Genomic DNA, 19931 nt, shown 5'->3' with positions numbered 1-19931 from the left:
ATCTGGAAGCCCTTAAGTTATGTTCTAATGATTTGGTTTGGAGGCTCTTATCCTGTCTTCTACCTCCACAGAGCTGGAAAACTCACAAAGAGCTTTTGAGTGTGTGTGTGTGTTCCTGTCTAGCTATCTTTGTGAGGACTGACAGCTGCATTCTACTATATTGTGAGAACCAACAGTCACTTGTGAGGACACACTCACTGGTCCTCACAAGTTTAAAGGCTTTTTGAGGCTCAAAATGTGGTTTTAGTGTCAGGGTTACAATTAGATTATGGTTAGGTTCAGGGTAAGGGGGCTAGGAAACCATTATGTCAATGAAGGTCCTCACTAAGATAGCTGAATGGGCTTGTGTGTGTGTGTGTGTGTGTGTGTGTGTGTGTGTGTGTGTGTGTGTGTGTGTGTGTGTGTGTGTGTGTGTGTTGCATTTGTATGGATTTGTATTTGTTTGCTATTCAAACATTTAAATGACTAGCACATTACTCAATATTGCTTTTATTTAACACACAGGCATACTCTTCTAGAAACATGCTGTAAAATATACATATTTTACATATCACTTATATTGCATTTGTAGTGTACGTATTATAACTTCCTGAGTACTATATGTTCCAATTGTGATTTAAAGGATCCTACAGACTTTTCGTTTGTTTGTTTTCTAATGTTACATTACAGGACATGTAAAACAAGGAACTATTTTCCCATGTATGATCAAATTTTGCATTTTAGATATTTATTTAGATATTTGCAATCACTTCTTTTAAATTACATTTCCATTCATGGTGAAAATGGGCATTCTTTATTCATTAAACTTAAAAAGACAAAACATAGTGAAAAGAGATGTAATAGGAGGATTTAAAGTCCCATTATGATTACAAAGAAAGTTAAAAAAAAAACTGTTTAAGTAATTCATATGTTTAGCTTCATCAGTACCAGAATCTAACTCTTTGTTCTTCGCTGCTTGGTGTTTTTTGTTTTTTTGTTTTTATTAATAATCAAAGAGTGTTGCACTGTGTTCTTTCATGCCTATTGCATTTTTCTAAATAAACTGTTAAAAACTATTAATTTCATACTATGAAACTATGATGAAAATAATGGGCACTGATTGGTCATGTAACAAAGGCACTGAAATATAAAATGAAAAGCTCGCAGAGCAGCTACTGAGATAGCGCCATTCTTGATACCAGCTATGTTTTTATCCTTTGCATTATGATTAACAGAGCATAGCAATGTATCATAGTATTCACACTAACGGCTATATGTTTAGTAAGGCACAGTGTATAGCAAAGCAGAGTAACAATATGAAGCATGTAGTTTCTTTTTTGGTTCCAGCAGAAAATACACAGAACACTTTTACTTGTACATGCTGTATACATCATGAAATTCCCACTTTGTTTTGTTTAACTAAATAAAACAGGCATTAACTTCTGTTTAGTACCCCTATCTAAGTTATTGGTGAAACACAATAATGGCTAGCAGTGTTATGCCTCTTTCACTTTGTCTTCGTAAGTGCCGCTGCCCTTGTAAGCTGCCACATAACCACTGGTGTCTGGGATGTCTTCACGCCCAGCCTTTCCTTTGCCTTTTCCTGTGTCATCAAACCGCTCCTTGTGTGAACCAGTGTACTTGGAGGTGTCAGTCAATCTGTCCACTGCTGCTGCCTTGGTAGCTTTCTAAAAAAATGGAAGACAGAATACTGATATAATAAACTTTTTTTTAAAATTTTTCCCCTTTTAACCCAGTAAAACAAAAACTCTGTATTGTAGTGTCTTTTTCAAGATGCAATGATTTGTATCTAGAGTTTCTTTGGTAATCCAGTTTTAGATCCAAAATAACACACTGACAGTCAACTATTTTTTCTGATTTGTGACCTAAACAGTTACACAAAGATTTGGTCATCAAAAACAAGTAGCACTTTCTATTCCAGCTCAGTAATAAAGTGATAACAGTGGGGTGACAAGGTGGAAACAAGAACATAATAATGTGGTCATTTCTACATTATTACTACTCAATTACCAAGGTAATAACCAATTACTATCCTTGTAATATCATGGTAGCATCATTATCACCTTATAACTGAGGTGTATTTCCACAATCTTGCCCCTAGTTTTTGGGCACTTATTATCCAATTACATAAATTTCAGTGTAATACATGTAACCACTGCTGCTATCATGATATTACTTGGAATTTAAGTGGTTATTACTATGATGATTGAGTTGTAATAAGGTAGAAATTACCACATTATTACAGTCTTGTTTCCACCTTGCTACCCTACTGTTACCACTGTATTACCAAGCTGTAATAGGAAGTGCAACACAAGAGAACAAAACATGTTAATACATTAATCTCACTTAAACAAATTTTACCTAAGATGATCTGTTTTACAGTTTAAATTTAATTGTATGGTTGAGGGTCAAACTACTACTACATATATAAGTTTAAAGGGATGCATAAGTGTAGTAGCTGGTTGCTGCCGACTTCTAAGCAGCAAATTTTGAGTTTATTATGACTTAATACTCACAGTAACACCAATGTTGGCAGGTTCTTTACCAACAACGAGACCATAAAGCTGCTGAAGTGACTCTTCCTTGTTCTTGCCTTTAAAACGTTTGGGAGCCAACTCTGTCAGGGCCTGGTTAAACTGCTCAAATGTGATTACACGAGCTGACTTTGCCCTGAGGAAACACAGAGTGTTGCCAACTATATTTTGAGAGAAATAACAAAATGAATAATATAATATACACTGCTCAAAATAATGAACAGAAAACCTTTTAATCAGGGATATTAATCTGGTCAGTTAAGCAGCAGAGGTTGTTGTTAATTAGTTTCAGCTGCTCTGGTGTTGATGAAATTAACAACAGGTGCACTAGATGGGTAACAATGACACAACCCACAAAACTGGAATGGCTTTTCAGGTGGACACCTCTGACATTTTTTCTCTCGTCATCTTTTTTTGAGTTTTGTTTCACTAGTTTTCCATTTGACTAAGGTCAGGGTTACTACTGGTAGCATGAGGTGATATCTAGATCCTACAGAGATTCCACAGGTACTCCAACTCCTCCAGGATCACACATTAATACCTGCCTGTCTGATCAAACAATCAGAAATAGTCTTCATGAGATTGAAGAGGAACCATGAGAGGAAACAACATCCTCTAGTGGCCCCTGTGTGCACTGTCTGTCACCTTAGAGCCTAATTGGTAATTTTCCAGTACAATACCAGGATTGGCAGGCACCCCGTGCACACCTTCCCTTTGTTGGCAAGTATTTGCTCAGAGGTGGTCATTTGTTGGGGTTTTCTCTGTAGTATTGTAGGATCTCTACCTTACGATATAAAACTTGCCTTAAGGCAACATTCTGTTGTGATTTAGCGTTATTTAAAACTGAATTGAATTAACATCACTCAGCATGATTGCTTTAGTGGAGGATCAGTGATTGTCTGATCTACGGATGTGACGCAAAGACCTCGAGCATATAACCCCAGTGTTGGCCTCTTCATGCTGGTGGCTTCCTGTTCCTTACAGGATCCAATTTAAAATCATACTTTTTGCTTTAAAATCACTTAACGGCCAAGCTACCTCTTACCTATCTAAGTTCCTATTTATTTATGGTCCAGAAAGAAACATGAAGTCCAATTCAAAACTAATGTTATCCAACAGTCTACACATAAATCTCATGGCAACAGAGCCTTCTCTGTGGCACGTCGCACACTTTGTAATAGTCTGCCTCTAAATATAAGATATCCACAAACAATGGAACATTTTAAATCTTTAAAGACCCATTTTTAATGACTGGCTTTTAGCTCACGTTGACCCATATATTATTTTATTTTTTTAACCACCTTAGCTGTAGTTGTTTTAGTTGCATTTAATGTCTTACTGTTTTATTCCTCTTCTTTCATATTTTATTGCATCATTGTCATGCATTTTACTTATTTTAGTTACATTTTAGTTTTTAAAGCACCCTGTGCAGCATGAACTGTTGGAAATGTGCTATATAAATAAACTTCACCTTGACCTCGACAGACTAGGCAACAGCACCCTGACTGCCACTAGGTATCGAGGTGAAATCTTTGGACCCACTGTCACACACAATGCTCGGTCTCATGTGGCGAAGGTATGCAGGCAGTTCCTGGAGGATGAAGGAATCAATACTACTGGCTGGACCTCACACTCTCCTGACTTACATCCAATAGAACACCTCTGGGACATTACGTTTCTGTCCAGCCAATGCTCTCTGGTTGGACCTCACACTGTCCAAGAGCTCAGTGACGCCTTGGTCCAGATCTGGTAGCATATTTCCCAAGGATACCATTTGTTGTTTCATTAGGAGTATAGCCCAACATTGTTAGATGTGCATACAAGCACATGGGGGACAAATAAACTACTGAGTACCATTCTTACAATAATTGCTGCAATGAACTTGCAAAATGGACTCAACTACTACATCATATTTTTTACCTTGACTTTCATGGTGTCTTTGAATTCAGTCCTCTGTAGGTTGATCGTTTACACAATGATGTGAAATTTGATGCATTTTCAAAGTGTTCCTTTCTTTTTGAGCAGTGTATACTGTCAAGGGACAAGCAATGAGTAGATGCTACAATGCTATAATGTGATTATGAGATGTCTTAAATCCTTTGCATTTACATGAATCATGAAGTTTATTCTGTAAGGTAGTCCCAAAACAACAGAGAGTCACTAACTAAAAATTGACTGTTCAGTTACTGAAAACCAATAACCACATTGTGACATACATTCAAACCATTATGTTTTTGCTGTGCAAAGTCAAAATGAAATCTTACTTGACTTTGCTAAAAACGATGTCCACGTCTGTGGTAGTCACATTCTTCCCATCAGTGATGTTACAGTCTTTGCAGAGCTTTGCAAAATTCTTGCCGTTCATCTCCTTCCCTGTAGCTTTTGTGTCTCCGTGGACTGCAAACTTCTGGAAGGAAGTCTTGACCTCTTCTAGAGACACCGAACCCTCGGCCATGCTGACAGATGAACACATGCAGTTTTTAGTCAATTCAAATACAAAAGATTGTAACACTTTGTTCTCCTGATTAAAAGAATAATCTAAAAAAAAGGCCCTTAAATAGCTTGGATAAAATATCCTTTGTGAAGACATTTTGTAAAAAAAAATTACAGTAATAACTATAGGTTAACTGGCTGCTGGCCTGCCAAGACATAGCTGCCAAGATAGTGCATCTAATTTTCTCTCTGTCTTACACACACACTTTTACTGTGTATCCATCATTATGCTAGTGTGTCTAAAACTGCGCTCAAGCCCATTTAATTCAATCAACTCAATTTCCAAATGGCTTCTCTGCTGTTCAGTCTATAGTGAATGAACAAACACATTCCTTCTCCTTCTCTTCTGCCCCGTCTCTCCATCACACTCACTGACACTTACTTATTCATGAGTTAAGTGTTACCAAATGTGGCTTTTGATCGAGCTACACTGATATGAAATTTATATTAAATATTCACTGCATATAAAAATAACCATAAAAACAAATAGCACAGAAAATGTTTCAATGAACACTTTAAAACTAATGCATTTTAGTATGGCGTCATCTCAGTTTACGAATAATCCTAAAAAATAATAATTATAATAATAATAATTACCAGTGCTGGTGGGTGTAAAAATATACATCAAACTATTATTACATGTAATCTTTCCATATATTTTTTTTCAAGATTATTTCTACTGCCCTCTCACTGCAGCACTGCAGGTACTAAATGATACAACAGTAAAGCACTAAATCACAAAAATATAAGATGTACCTGCTAAATGGAAGGATGCCGTGTGGATAGTTAGCCAAATCCGGAATTGCTAACAGCTGCTTGATCTCTTTCTCCGCTTCTGCCTCTCCTCCTTCTTTCTCCGCTTCTGCCTCTCCTCCTTCCTGCCACTCCCAGGCTGTCTGACAGTTACGTAAAGGATGGAAGGATGCAGAGAGGCAAGGAGAAATGGAAGGCAATGGGAGGGGGAGAGAGTACCGACAAGCACAGTCAATGACATCATGGGTGCTCAGCCTCTCTTCTGTCTGCTCACTGTTATTAGCTTCCTGCCTCTCTCACAGACTTGCTCAAGGCTTTGTTATGTTATACAACATTCTGTGGAGTTAAACCTTTACCAACATTCTCTTGTACACAAATACATTTTGCTGTTCAGTTTTTTACCCAAAATGATTTTTTACCATGCTCTTTTTCTGACTGGAATATTTAATTCAACTCACAGATATATATCTGTCGTGCTCTTGCTGTCATTTTCACAATAGCCTTCTTGTTTGAGCAAAGATGAGAGTGCCCCTTGACAGAACAAAGACCAGTGACAACATAAATCTGACACTTTACAAGAATAACTATTCTCTCTCGCAATGTCATATCAACCACATAGAATAATGGTTCTGTATTAAATATAATGCATAATAACGTGCCTGAAGATTCAAAACTATACCTATGACTGGAAATTTTTTGGACAGTAGCAATTTTTATGCCACCAAAGTTTGACACAAAAATACAATAAATGTGCAGATGATTAATTGCTTGAGGCTGCTGGCTTTCACTGTGTGAAAGCTCATTCGATTGTTTTGGCCACTTGGAGATATCCCATAACTTCAAGGTTTAATTTTATTTCAGTCATTGTTCTTAGTGTTTCACAGGCAGGCTGGGTTTATCCTAGCTATAGGCATGCCTATAGCCTTAACTATGTTAGGCAGTGCTTGGTTAGACAGGCTAACACAGATACACACACACACATGCATTCTCACATGCTTGGCCAATTTATAATTACTATTTGGCTTGCATGGATGTCTACAAACTGTGGGAGGAGGATAGTGTACACAGACATAACGTACACACAGGGGGAAGAGAAAACATATTCAAATTCAAATAAAAAGGCCCCAATCTTACATATTTATATATATTTTTTACAATAATGATGTAAAAATTAAAGATTAATATATTGTTATGTCAGCACTGTTTTTGTTTTCTTTTCACCTTTTTGTTGACGTGCCAATGGAGGCATGTGGGAACCCACGTTTTGTATTTTGTTCACAGCAATAACAGAGAAAACTGTTTTGACATCACACACCATCATGAAACTCAGTGCTCAGTCAAATGGAAAAGGTGCAAGGACTTTACATGTTTTGTTTAATGATCTGAGACAAAGGTCTCAAGTCTCAAATGAGTTCTTTGGTCAGTGGAGACTTTCCCATGGATAATTTTTTTCGTCCAGTCAGATGATTCATTGACGTGTTCTTGGAGTACTTTTTGTAGGCCAGTCACTCCTGGGGGGCTTTGCTACTGTTTTCTTCATTTGTGGATGGTGGCTCTCACCGTCTCTCCACAGTGACACATTTGTCCATGCGTCACCATGCACAAGGTTTAGAAGTGGCCTAGAAAACCTTTCCAGATGGACAGCTGTCAGTGAGTTTGGTCTCATCTGTTGTTGAGGTTCTACAGATCCTGACATGTGTGATTTTTATTTTAGCTTTGTCTTTAACTTCTCTTTGTCCTCCACACCAAAGTGAAAGACTCATTGCCAGTTATCACAAACTCATGATTGCACTTTCTTGCTGCCAAGGGTGGTATAACCAGTTATTAGGTTTCAGAAGCAATAAATGTTTCATGTAGAGCTATTGAAAACTGAATTTTACATGTAATCTGGTTGTTTTTTTTCCAATATTAAAATTATTTGGTCTGAAACATGTAAGTTTGACAAAAGAATGAAATTAGGGCAGCAGTAAATATTTGGAAATTTGACTAAGCCTATTGATTTAATTAAACCATTTTAATTGAGGATGTTAGAACTTCCGAGGCTCGTTTTTAGCACAAGGAGCCACCGGGAAAATCACAGAGCTATGAGGGAGACTACGACACTGACAAAGAGAAACACAGGGCTTAAATACACTGAGGGATAACAAGGGAATGAAAGACAGAAGAAGAGCACAGCTGGGAGTAATCAGGCTAGACGAGAAAAGGGAAGCAAAACTAGAAACACTGACATGATACACGGACCTTCAAAGTAAAACAGGAAACACACTGACTGAACTCTAGACACGTAAACTTAACAGCAACTGGGGAGACAGAACATAGGAACCCGAAACATGGTACAAAAAGTCACAGTAGACACAACATGGAACACAGGGAAGCCATATTACAAAACCTAAGAACTAAACTATGATGACCATAACTGAAACCTAGGGAAATAAGAAACAGTACAACAAAGGACTCAAAACATAAGAACAAGAACTTCTTGTTCTTATGTTTTGAACTCAAAAAGCTGGGTCAGAAAGACCCAGAACCGTGACAGATAGCCAACGGTAAAGTTTATTTTGCTGACAACTTGACCTCACTGTGTGACCTGAAATCCCTGCTTGGTAGGCCAATTCCAGTGTATAGTGAAGACCAGAGTGATTTCACTCATGCTGGGAAAGGTGTTGTGTGGGAAGACATTATCAGGTTGTTTACTGTAGAAACAAAGCCTTCCCTTTAAATGTCAGCAGAAAGCAGCAGTATCTGGTTTGAAGAGAGGTAGGATCACAGCAGGTTATCTGGATGGACGTTTTCTGGACATCATTCTGACTGACAACACTGGACTTACCAGTCCAATATTTGATGGACTTCTAGTCAACACAAAGAATTCTTAATAATTTTCCATATTGATCTTATTGAGCATTATGGCTGATTCTGGGTTCCCATTACCACCAGAGGCTTTCTGTCTTCTATGTGCGGACACAATGAGAGATCCAGTCACTATCCCCTGTGGTGACACTTTCTGCCTGGAGTGCATCAAGATTTACTGGGATCAGTTCAACCACATTGGTGTGTACAGCTGCCCACAGTGCCGTGCAACATTCACACCTCGGCCTGTCCTGAAGCGAAACCTGCCAGATGTATACCATGAGCCACAACGAGAGCTTCCAGAGCTTACTCCTTTCCCCTACTTGAATCGTGAAGTCTACTGTGACTTCTGCATTGGCCGTCGCAACAAAGCCGTCAAGTCTTGTCTGATGTGTTTGGCATACTACTGTGAAACACATGTCAAGCCTCATTATGAGTCATCTACCTTCAAGCGGCACAAACTCGTAGATGAGATGGGTCATCTGGACAGAAAGATTTGCCCACAACACGAGAAAGGTTTGGAGCTGTTCTGTCGCACTGACCAGATGTGTATTTGTGTGCTGTGTACTGTCAGAGAGCACCGCAGCCACAACATTACCTCGGCAGAAGACGAACGCAATGAGAAACAAGTGAGGTTTTTTTTTATTGTTGTTATTGCTGAGTCTATCTCAAAATCTTTTAATACTCTTTTTATTTTGATATGACGTTTTCATCAGTTTTTGCATACATTAGATGATGAAAAGAGTCATTCTGGAGTCTAGAGCAGGAGTCTCAAATGAGCTGTGGGTCACTGCTGTCACTGTCATCTCATTGGAGGGCCGCTTTAGTGTTTGAGAAGTACAAAAACAAAAAAACAAAGAAGAAAACACTGACAAATATGTAGTCTTTTATTTTTTTCAAAATTTCAAATATTGTATAACAAGACAAAACTGCAAACAAGACCGCAAATTGTTTTCTCGCTCTTAACTAACTGAAGCCTTTCATTGAACAACCAAATAACAAACTTTTACCCTCTTTCTGGCCAGACACATGGCAGCATTTCTGCTATAATTTTGTTCATATTTAACAAAATAAAAATGCAGACACAAGTGTACACTTTAGTTTTAACTGCTTTTGAAAATTGTTTTCTTTACAAATAACTCTCTCACTGAACTAACACAGCCAATCCCTCAACATGTTTGCACTCTCTGCTTATATTGCCTTCATATTAAATCATTTTTTGCCCTTTGAATACCTTATTTTAACATTACGCTTAACAACATACAAATCCTCCCTAATGATAAAAGTAACTTCAAAGGCCAAATTGCATTATATTTCTTCACGTCAATATACGGGCCACAAGTAGGGGTGACGCGGGCCGCAAGTGGCCCCCGGGCCAAAAGATTGAGACCCCTGCTCTAGAGTGATAAAATCCTGTATTCTTGTCTTTTATCAGAAAGTCCTGGTGGTCACCCAAACTGAAGTCCAGAACATCATTCAAGAGAGGATGAAGGAGCTCCAGGAACTTAAGCATAATATTGATGTTCTAAAAGTAAGATCATAGCCTGGTCCAACATAAATTACTTTTCTTCATAGTAAATTTGACATGGTCTCATTTTTTTTTTTTTACAGAACTGTTACATGTTAATACCACTATATAAAGGAATCCAGTGGTAATATCAAGGATGACTATTGTAACTAAAAGCTCCTGGAAAAAACTGTCTTTACCTTTCAGAGTGCAGCCCAGCGAGCACAGGCAGAAAGTGACAAGACCTTCCATGAAATGCTGCAGGCAGTTGAACGCTGGAAGTCTGAAATCAATCAGATGATAATGGCCAACATGCAATCAGCAATGTCACAGGCTGAAGGCTATGTGGATCGTCTGGAGCAGGAGATAATGGAGCTACAACGTCAAGATGCAGAATTACGGCAGATCCTCGAGACGGAGGACAACATTTACTTTCTGCAGGTACTGGAAAATCAGCCAGAGCTACAATAATTCATCTCTGTCTTTCTTGCTTTGTAATGTAGCACAGAAATACCAAGATGGCGCCGCGTATGGATGCCCTGGTGCTTCAGTGCGTTACTTTTGTCTTGTTTTTGTGCATTTCTTCTGTGTCTGGGCACTCCTCTGGATATTCTTACACCAGAGAAGAGCTCCTTAACTGCAGGACTACAACGCCTGTGGATTTATTTCCAATATTTGTCGCATCTGCGGCAGATTTACTGCTGACTCTGATCAGGAAAGTGAGACGTCGTAAGAGAGGTAAGCGAGCCGGCGTACTCGTGCGTTTGAGGAGACGCGGACTGAGAACGGCCCTTCCTGGGATCTTCCTTTCTAATGTACGCTCACTCTGGAATAAGATAGACGAACTGGCCCTGATGAGAAGCATGAACAGAGACTTTGCCTCCTCCTGTGTCTTATGTTTTACGGAGTCGTGGCTCAGTGAGGACATCCCGGACTGCGCGCTCAAGCTGGAGGGCTTTCATCTGCTGCGCGCGGACCGGCAGGCCGCTCTCTCCGGTAAAACCAAAGGTGGAGGTGTCTGCTTCTACATCAATAGTGGCTGGTGCACAGATGTAACAGTGATTGCTCAGCACTGCTCTCCCTCTCTGGAATATCTTTTTATTCACTGCAAACCGTTTTATTCTCCGCGGGAGTTTGCTTCATTCATCCTGGCCGCTGTTTACATCCCGCCAGACGCGGATGCGCAAGCAGCTCAGTGCGCACTCGCAGAGCAGATTCTCCACATGGAGCGGACATACCCGGACTCTCTCATCATTGCTCTTGGGGACTTTAACAAAGCCAATCTGAGCCATGAGCTTCCGAAATACAAGCAGTATATTAAATGCCCGACCAGAGAGGAGAGGACATTGGACCACTGCTACAGCACGATCAGCGGGGCCTATCGCGCGGTGCCGCGCGCTTCACTCGGACTTTCTGACCACGTCATGATCCACCTGATCCCCACGTACAGACAGAGGCTGAAGCTCTCCAAACCTGTCGTGAGGACCAAAAAACTGTGGAGCAACGAGGCTGTGGAGGAGCTTCGCACGTGTTTGGAGACCACAGACTGGGACACAATGAAGGCTGCTTCTAACAGCTTGGACGAGTTTACGGACACTGTCACCTCCTATATCCACTTCTGTGAGGACAGCATTGTGCCATCACGCACCAGGGTGAGTTATAACAACGACAAACCCTGGTTTACTCCTAAACTCAAAAAGCTGTGGCTGGAAAAGAGTAAGGCGTTCAGAAGCGGAGACAGGGACTGCTACAGAGAGGCCAAGTACAAGTTCACTAAGGAAGTGGACATTGCTAAACATCAGCACTCTGAGAAGATGCAGCAGCAGATCTCAGAGAATGACTCGGCCTCTGTGTGGAAAGGTTTTAGGAATATTACAAACTACAAGCCTAAAACCCCCCACTCCACTGATGACTTGCTCTTAGCCAACACCCTTAACGACTTCTACTGCCGTTTTGACGAGCCATCAGGCAGCCTTCACACCTCCAACGACCCCAACAATAGAGGCACTTTGGACACTCATTCCCCCACCTCTCCCCCCTCCATAGAGCCATCACCACCTTCAAACTGTTCACCTGCAACACCCGCCCCCTCACCCCACACAAAAGAGGATTTCACACCACCTCCTCCGACCACAACTCTTCATATTCATGAAGCAGATGTGAGGAAGCAGTTTAGGAGTCTGAATGCTCGGAAAGCTCCCGGCCCAGACGGTGTGTCTCCTGCCACCCTCAGACACTGTGCAAACGAGCTGGCCCCAGTGTTTTCTGGCATCTTCAACTCCTCACTGCAGGCATGTCATGTGCCTGCCTGCTTCAAGTCCTCTACCATAATCCCTGTCCCCAAGAAACCTAGGATCACTGGACTAAATGACTACAGACCCGTGGCTCTGACATCTGTGGTCATGAAGTCATTTGAGCGCCTGGTTCTCTCCCATCTCAAGACCCTCACGGCCCCCCTCCTGGACCCCCTGCAGTTTGCATATAGAGCCAACAGGTCTGTAGACGACGCCATCAACATGGCCCTATACTTCATCCTGCAGCATCTGGACTCCCCAGGAACCTACGCCAGGATCCTGTTTGTGGACTTCAGCTCTGCCTTCAACACCATCCTTCCAGACCATCTCCGAGGCAAGCTTTCCCAGATGAATGTGCCTGATCCCATCTGCCGGTGGATCACTGACTTCCTGACGGACAGGAAGCAGCACGTGAGGCTGGGAAAGAATGTCTCGGACTCCCGGACCATCAGCACCGGCTCCCCTCAGGGCTGTGTTCTTTCTCCTCTGCTCTTCTCCCTGTACACCAACTGCTGCACCTCCACCCACCAGTCTGTCAAGCTAATCAAGTTCGCAGATGACACCACCGTCATTAGGCTCATCTCGGACGGGGACGAGTCTGCCTACAGGAGGGAGGTTGAACGTCTGGTGTCTTGGTGCAGCCACAACAACCTGGTGCTGAATGCCCAGAAGACAGTGGAGATTATTGTGGACTTCAGGAAGCACACAGCCCCACTCCCCCCCATCATCCTGACTGACACCCCCATCACCTCTGTGGACTCATTCCGCTTCCTGGGTACCACCATCACCCAGGACCTGAAGTGGGAGCCCACCATCACCTCCGTCATTAAGAAAGCCCAGCAGAGGATGTACTTCCTGAGGCAGCTGAAGAAATTCAACCTGCCAACACGGACGATGATGCAATTCTACACTGCAATCATCGAGTCCATCCTCACCTCCTCCTTCACCGTGTGGTACGCTGGAGCCACTATCAGGGACAAACAGAGACTGCAGCGTGTTGTGCGCTCTGCTGAGAAGGTGATTGGCTGCAGACTCCCATCTCTGCAGGACCTGTACACCTCCAGGACACTGCGGCGTGCAGCCCGGATCTCAGCTGACCCTTCTCACCCTGGACACAGTCTGTTTGACCTGCTCCCCTCAGGCAGGAGGCTCCGGTCCATTCGCACCAGAACCTCTCGCCACAAGAACAGTTTCTTCCCCTCTGCTGTTGGACACATGAACAATAACCACATGACTGTCCCCGCCACTAACACATGACCCTACGCTGTGTCACTGCATCATTTCATGTTTGGCACTGATCACCACCTGCACTCATGTATATATCTTTCTACGTAGCACTCTTAATTCTTATTCTCATGTATATATCTCATGTATATCGCATGCACATATCTTTCTTTCTACATAGCACTTTAATTCTTATTGTCTGCACTGAAGCACCGCAGCAATTTCCTAATGTTGTAAACCTCAACATCTGGCAATAAACCCATTCTGATTCTGATTCTGAAAAAAAACAGTTAATGTACTTATCACTTCCAGCGCCTGTTGCTATAGCATGCTCAGCATTTCTTGCTACCTTGAAAATAGACTCAATACTTGAAAATAGACTCAATACTTGAAATGTGCAATTCACTTGTATTTTTATTTTTATTCCTATTTATTCTATTTATCCCCTTCGTATATTTTATTTATATTGTCTTTGTATTTATATATATGTGTGTGTGTATAACTCTGTAACTTCTGTCGGTGCTGTGCTTTTTTGGAAATCGAATTTCCCAGAGGAACCCACCCGAGGGATTAATAAAGTTCTATCTTATCTTATCTTATCTCTCTTATCTTACCTCGTTACACTGACTAACACAAAACAACACCACGACTTCTTTATGTATATATTTATGTTTTTAGTAAAAAATCATTACACTTCTTTTTCTCGATAAAAAACAGAGTTTCCCAACCCTGTGTGTTGCTCCTGAGGCCATGGTCCCCAAAGTGCTAATTAACCCTCAGTTCTCCTTTGGAGAGATGAGCAGAACGGCCAGTGACATGAAAGAAAATCTGGATGACATCTGTAAAAAGGAAATGGGTAAACTCTCCAAGACAGGTTTGTTCCACTAGTCATTGTTAACACTTCAATTACCTTTTACTGGCTCACTAGTTTTTGCTGCAATCCATATATACTTGAATTTATATTTTTACAGTGAGCGAAACTCCCGTGTACATATTGTTGCCAAGAAATGGAAGCAAACGACTCAAAGGTAAGTGAGCTGAATAATTTCATTCGTGCTATTTTGTACATGGCTGGCAATTTTTTTTAAACATAATATTGTTGCACATTTTATAACATATGTTATGTTTTTATATTTAAACAGTTCCTTCGAATGTAGATTTTCAGGAGCCAAAAAACAGAACAGACTTCTTGAGATGTAAGTAAATTTTATGGTTCAGAATTAGTACTCAAGAGCAACATTTTAATGTTATCTAAACAGAAGACATTTATAAATGTATGTTGTGGCTGTGTTTTCAGATGCCTGCAAGCTGTCCTTTGATCTTAACACAGTTTATAAAGAGCTGGTTTTGACAGATGGGAATCAGAAGGTCACCCGGAAGAAAACAACCCAGTTTTACCCAGATCATCCAGATCGCTTTGATGGCTACTCCCAAGTTCTGTGCAAGGAGCCTCTCACTGGTTTCAGGTTTTACTGGGAAGCTGAATGGAGTGGAGAATTTTCCATAGGGGTGGCTTACAGGAGCATCAGCCGTAAAGGGAAGAATTCACACAGCCTGCTTGGCTACAATGACAAGTCTTGGAGTCTCCTTTGCTCAGACTCTGGTTACTCTGCCTGGCACAAGAAAGTAGACAGAGACCTTCCTGGTGCTGGTAGGGCTACACGCATTGGTGTGTACCTAGATTATCCTGGAAACACAGTGGCCTTTTACTCAGTGTCAGGCACTATGACACCTATCCACAGATTCAAAGCTCAGTTTACCGAGCCTTTGTATGCTGGCTTTGGTGTAGGTTCCTCAGTTACCCTCTGCCAGCTAAAACAGCCTTATTAACTAAAAAGTGCAAAAATTACCCATTACCAGTAAAGAATTTACACCAATACAATATGTAAATAATAATGACATACATTGCAAAATACAATATACTACCAGTTATACTAGCAAAATACACAGGATACAACAACAAAATTTACACCAGGAAAACTTCGTAGTAAACAGTTGCCCGTTTACAACAAATGTGGACCAAGTTTGGGGCAACGGGGTCAAATTATCTCTGACCACACCCAGCCACAATCTTTCCTCTGGCTTAGTCTGGTCAGAAGGTGATCTATCTTTTGCACATGTAAACTGATATCACTGGAGTCATGGATACATCTCAAAATCACTCCTGCAAAGTAAGAAATTGAACCACTGGTCAGCACGGGACGTTAAATTACTTTGAATTATAAATGCGTTTTAAGGTAAAACTTTCTAGAATTAATGTATTAAATGTAGAAATGCTATAAATCTACAAATATTTGCTTAGAGAAAAATACTAGGGTTAGATAATAATAATAAAAAAAATCTGAATTTGTCATTTGCTAATATTAGGGGCAGTCTGTCAGTCATTAAAAAAGACAGATACACGTGTCCTAAGCATAGCATGTGCTACATTGTATGTTATAACAGCTTTTATTATTATTTGGTATTCATTGCTGTACTTAAAAACAATCAATTTTACATTATATTTAGCGAAAGTGCTGTGTCTTTGTTATTGTTTTGTTTCTGTGTGTTTGTGATTTTGTTTTCTAATATCTTCTTATAATAATTTATCATCTGCTCATGGAATTTCAAATGGACACTTTTGTTTTCTCTGTTTTCCAGTAAATCTAACCAGTCAAACCAGTTAATCTAGCATCAAAGGATGCTAACAACTGAAGTACCATTTTAGAAACGAATGAAGTATTTGTTTTCATTTCGAACAATATGCAAGTCATTTGTAATGTCCTCTTAGATAACATTAATTACATAAATAATAATGTTTTGAGAGGAAATTAATTAATATGTTGCATCATACAACATCTCTTACAGCAGTTTTTTCATGTGGTTTACAGGGACCTCATTCAGTAAACAAAAAGCCTATTTCTTTTTCCTCTTTTCTCTCTGATGCTCTCTTTGGCTTTTTCTGGTCAAGGATCTGAGTGGCAGGAGAACCTTATCAGCAGAGGGAAAAAAGAAAGATAAACTTTCTCATTTAATAATAATGATTACCTTTATTGTTCACTGTATATTTTTTTAAGCTATTACCTTTAACTTCCAATTTGGGTCATAGGACACGCATTCAATTTGCTTAGATGATTTGCATGACAAATTACCCAAAGGTACAACAACAACAACAACAACAACAACAACAATCTTTATTTATAGAGCACATTTAAAAGCCTTGGGCATACCAAAGTGCTTTACATAAAACAATAAAAAATAAAACAGTTCACACATTAACATCAAATACATAAAAGTAACGGATTATGTTCACAGATAAAAGCCACCAATAAGAGTAAACTGCAGCACATAGGTTATAGCAAGGTAAGACTGTACCACCATGATAAAAGACACCAATAATGGAAAGATAGCAGAGAATTTAATACAATACAATACAATAGGTCAATAGGTCACTGCAAGCAAGCCAGCATTTAACTGGTAGAAAAGGCAAGTTTAAAAAGATATGTTTTTAGCCGTGATTTAAAAGAATGAATAGAATCAGACGCCCGGATGCCAATCGGGAGATTGTTCCACAGCTCCGGTGCAACTAGAGCAAACGATCGATCACCTCTAGATTTCAGTCGAGATCTGGGCTGAACCAACAGTAACTGTGAGGATGACCTTAAAGCCCTAGCAGGAGCATATGGGTTTAAAAGTTCCTTAAGATAGCTTGGTGCAGTGTTATTGGTAATTTTAAAAGTAAACAACAAAATTTTAAATTGAATACGATATTTGACAGGCAGCCAGTGCAGATCAGCAAGGACAGGAGTAATGTGGGCAAACTTCTTGGTTTTAGTTAGAATGCGTGCTGCAGCATTCTGAACTGTCTGTAATCTATGTAAAAGGGAAGAGTGGAGACCACAATAAAGTGAATTGCAGTAATCAAGCCTTGACGTTACAAAGGCGTGGATGAGCTTTTCTAGGTCTTTATACGGGATATAGTGCCTGGTCTTAGAAATAAGGCGAAGCTGGTAAAAACTGGATCTGACAACAGCAGACACTTGTTTATCAAGTTTAAATGAGCTGTCAAATAAGACACCCAGATTCCTAACAGTGTCAGAGAAAGAACTAGTGAGAAAACCAAAGGCATCCCGAAGTTTGGCACGAAGGGCATTACTACCAAAAATCATAATTTCAGTTTTCTTATCATTGAGGATAAGAGTATTTGCCAAAAGCCATTTCTTGACCTCACACATGCAGACATGAAGCACGGCCATACCCCCATATGCAAATGTTCAAGCGTTAGAGGCAATCAGTCATCACACTACTCTAGAAGTGTTATCAAATGCTACACTGTACACATTTAGTCTAATAATATTTGTGGTCTTATTACAAACTTAACTGCTATAGTAAGTATTGCAGTGTTGTATGCACGACATGTTTATTGTGTGCTGCAGTGTAAAACCTTAAAAGAGACCTTACAAGTGGTCGTGGGTTTCTGCAGACATGCCAAATTAAATTAGATAGTCTGAATGCATACAATGCAGTCAACAATATCCTGGGTCTATATGTATATGTATATGTTATTTGGCAAATATCAAAATGAGACAGAGGCACTTTGACACCATGTTCTTCTAAGATATAGCTAAGATATATTTTGTCTCTATTCCTTCATTCTACATCCTTTTTGTAAAACTGACATTACTAGGCTGATTCAAAGCATTCATTTTGCCATTGGTCTTCTGACTTAATCTATATTGAGTGTTATGTTAATGTTGTCCACCTTGTTATGTTGCTTGTAGAGAGTGGTGCATAGTTGTTTGCTTGGCTGATTGCCTCTGTTTCTTGCATGTACTCTATGTACACATATTCAAACCCTTTGCATGTCTATGTGGGTTTTTTCTTTCAAAATGTGTTTTTGTTCTTTGTAATGCTATTCTATTGCTATTCTATTGAAGAACAATAATACACTGAAGAGATGAATGATGAAAATCATGCCAATTATTATAATTTTATAATTGCTCCTTTCCCATTGCATTGTTTCATTGCTGATGTTCCTAGTGCCTTTAACATTTGCATAAGCTTATTTTTAATAACTGGGTTTCTACAGCTCCTTCTCTACATTTGCGGGAATGGAAAATTCTTCTGTTTTAGGAGCTTTAATTCTTTTTAACAACATCAATTCATTTAGATCATACACAGGACTGTGAATGATCTAAATATTTCAGTATGAAGTAAACTGTTTTGTTTTTGTTGCTGTTGTATTTCGGTGGCTTTTTAAAAATAAAATTGCTGTTTCTAATGTAATGGCATACAAAAATGAAAAACAAATGGGAGTATATTTGTGTTATGATCACTCGATGGCACTGTTTCTAAACTGCCAGTACACTGATACATGGCTCTTTTTTTCTAGGCTTCAACATCACCCTAACTAGAGGATCACAATCTGCACATATAAACATAACCCTTATTTAGTCTGCTTCACATATAAAACAATGACATTCTGACAGGATAAGATGAAAGCTCTACTTATTTTATAGGAGAGTGTAGCTGTCTCTGCTTTGTTGGTGTTTCCATCTCCAATTAACAATGACTTAAGCTTGGCAAGCTGAGAAGCCAGAAGCTTTTTTTCTTGTTTATGCATGCACAGTATGGATAAACCTCTGGTCTTTCATAGTAAACTGATGGAAGCCCAGCATGTAAGGCAAGCTGCCACTGGATCTACGTTTATTACTCTTGCTGAAGTAATGACCTCACAGCCCCTTGTTCGCCCCTGGTGCTAGTTTCAGTCATTGTGCAAAGGTACTGTTTATAAGGGTGGGGAAACTTGCAGTCAGCTAAGACTGAAGAAGTCAATTGGATGACGCTGCGTCCCTTCTTGGGATTTCCTTGCCTGGATGACTGAGCATGCATCAGGACAGAAACTCTTATTGAAGTAATATGAGGTTTGAATATCGATAAATATTATACAATAGTAAGTGCAAGCACGTGTAAAAAAGTATGAAAGAAATCTGATGCTGTGTGCAAATTCTTCTACACTCTCACAAAGGTTGGAGAGCTAAAATGGATCTTAGATTGCATGAGATAGCTACGCAGTATTTTGTGTTTGTTGATTAACTTCTTCGCATTCAGTGAATGGCTTTTTACAATTTTTTTTAATTTTTACTTTGAACTGTTTTCTCAGTTTGCAGCAGATTCACATTCACATGTACTTACTACGTGTGGGTGAAAACTTTCCTGCACACTTGTTCTGTCAGTATCACTGTTTACATTCAAAGAGGGACGTCCTACAGGTGGTAATACTAGCTAATCCTGTTTGGT

The 19931-nt window shown here is 39.9% G+C and overlaps 2 protein-coding genes across 2 annotated transcripts; one reads left to right on the top strand and one right to left on the bottom strand.

Annotated features, from left to right (window-relative positions):
• Positions 1–473: 473 nt before the first annotated feature.
• tppp2 (tubulin polymerization-promoting protein family member 2) lies at positions 474–5946 on the bottom strand. Its single transcript, XM_085459837.1, has 4 exons — positions 5784–5946; positions 4799–4990; positions 2517–2670; positions 474–1667 (listed from the first exon to the last, which is right to left on the bottom strand). The coding sequence occupies exons 2-4, from the start codon at positions 4987–4989 to the stop codon at positions 1476–1478; spliced, it is 537 nt and encodes a 178-aa protein (XP_085315963.1). The 5' UTR covers position 4990; positions 5784–5946; the 3' UTR covers positions 474–1475.
• Positions 5947–8536: 2590 nt separating this feature from the next.
• On the top strand, positions 8537–18934 carry ftr84 (finTRIM family, member 84). Its single transcript, XM_085459836.1, has 7 exons — positions 8537–9256; positions 10063–10158; positions 10342–10575; positions 14370–14526; positions 14624–14680; positions 14795–14848; positions 14950–18934. Exons 1-7 carry the CDS (start codon positions 8684–8686, stop codon positions 15480–15482), a joined length of 1704 nt encoding a protein of 567 aa, XP_085315962.1. The 5' UTR covers positions 8537–8683; the 3' UTR covers positions 15483–18934.
• Positions 18935–19931: the final 997 nt, after the last annotated feature.

Source organism: Copadichromis virginalis, linkage group LG6 (genome assembly GCF_057382275.1).
Source record: "Copadichromis virginalis isolate Kocher_CV1m ecotype Utaka linkage group LG6, C_Virginalis_male_GT1.1, whole genome shotgun sequence".
Classification (NCBI taxonomy): Eukaryota; Metazoa; Chordata; class Actinopteri; order Cichliformes; family Cichlidae; genus Copadichromis; species Copadichromis virginalis.
Note: the sequence above shows the minus strand (reverse complement) of the source record. Positions and strands in the feature narration are given on the sequence as shown.

Bases quoted from the DNA above. Each gene is read 5' to 3' on its own strand.
- tppp2 (XM_085459837.1), bottom strand. From the start codon at position 4,989: ATGGCCGAGGGTTCGGTGTCTCTAGAAGAGGTCAAGACTTCCTTCCAG. The intron at 2,671-4,798 runs GTAAGATTTCAT...GTGTTTCCTCAG, and splicing joins ATCGTTTTTAGCAAAGTCAA to GGCAAAGTCAGCTCGTGTAA. The intron at 1,668-2,516 runs GTGAGTATTAAG...CCATTTTTTTAG, and splicing joins CTGCCAACATTGGTGTTACT to AAAGCTACCAAGGCAGCAGC.
- ftr84 (XM_085459836.1), top strand. From the start codon at position 8,684: ATGGCTGATTCTGGGTTCCCATTACCACCAGAGGCTTTCTGTCTTCTA. The intron at 14,681-14,794 runs GTAAGTGAGCTG...ATATTTAAACAG, and splicing joins TGGAAGCAAACGACTCAAAG to TTCCTTCGAATGTAGATTTT. The intron at 14,849-14,949 runs GTAAGTAAATTT...CTGTGTTTTCAG, and splicing joins CAGAACAGACTTCTTGAGAT to ATGCCTGCAAGCTGTCCTTT.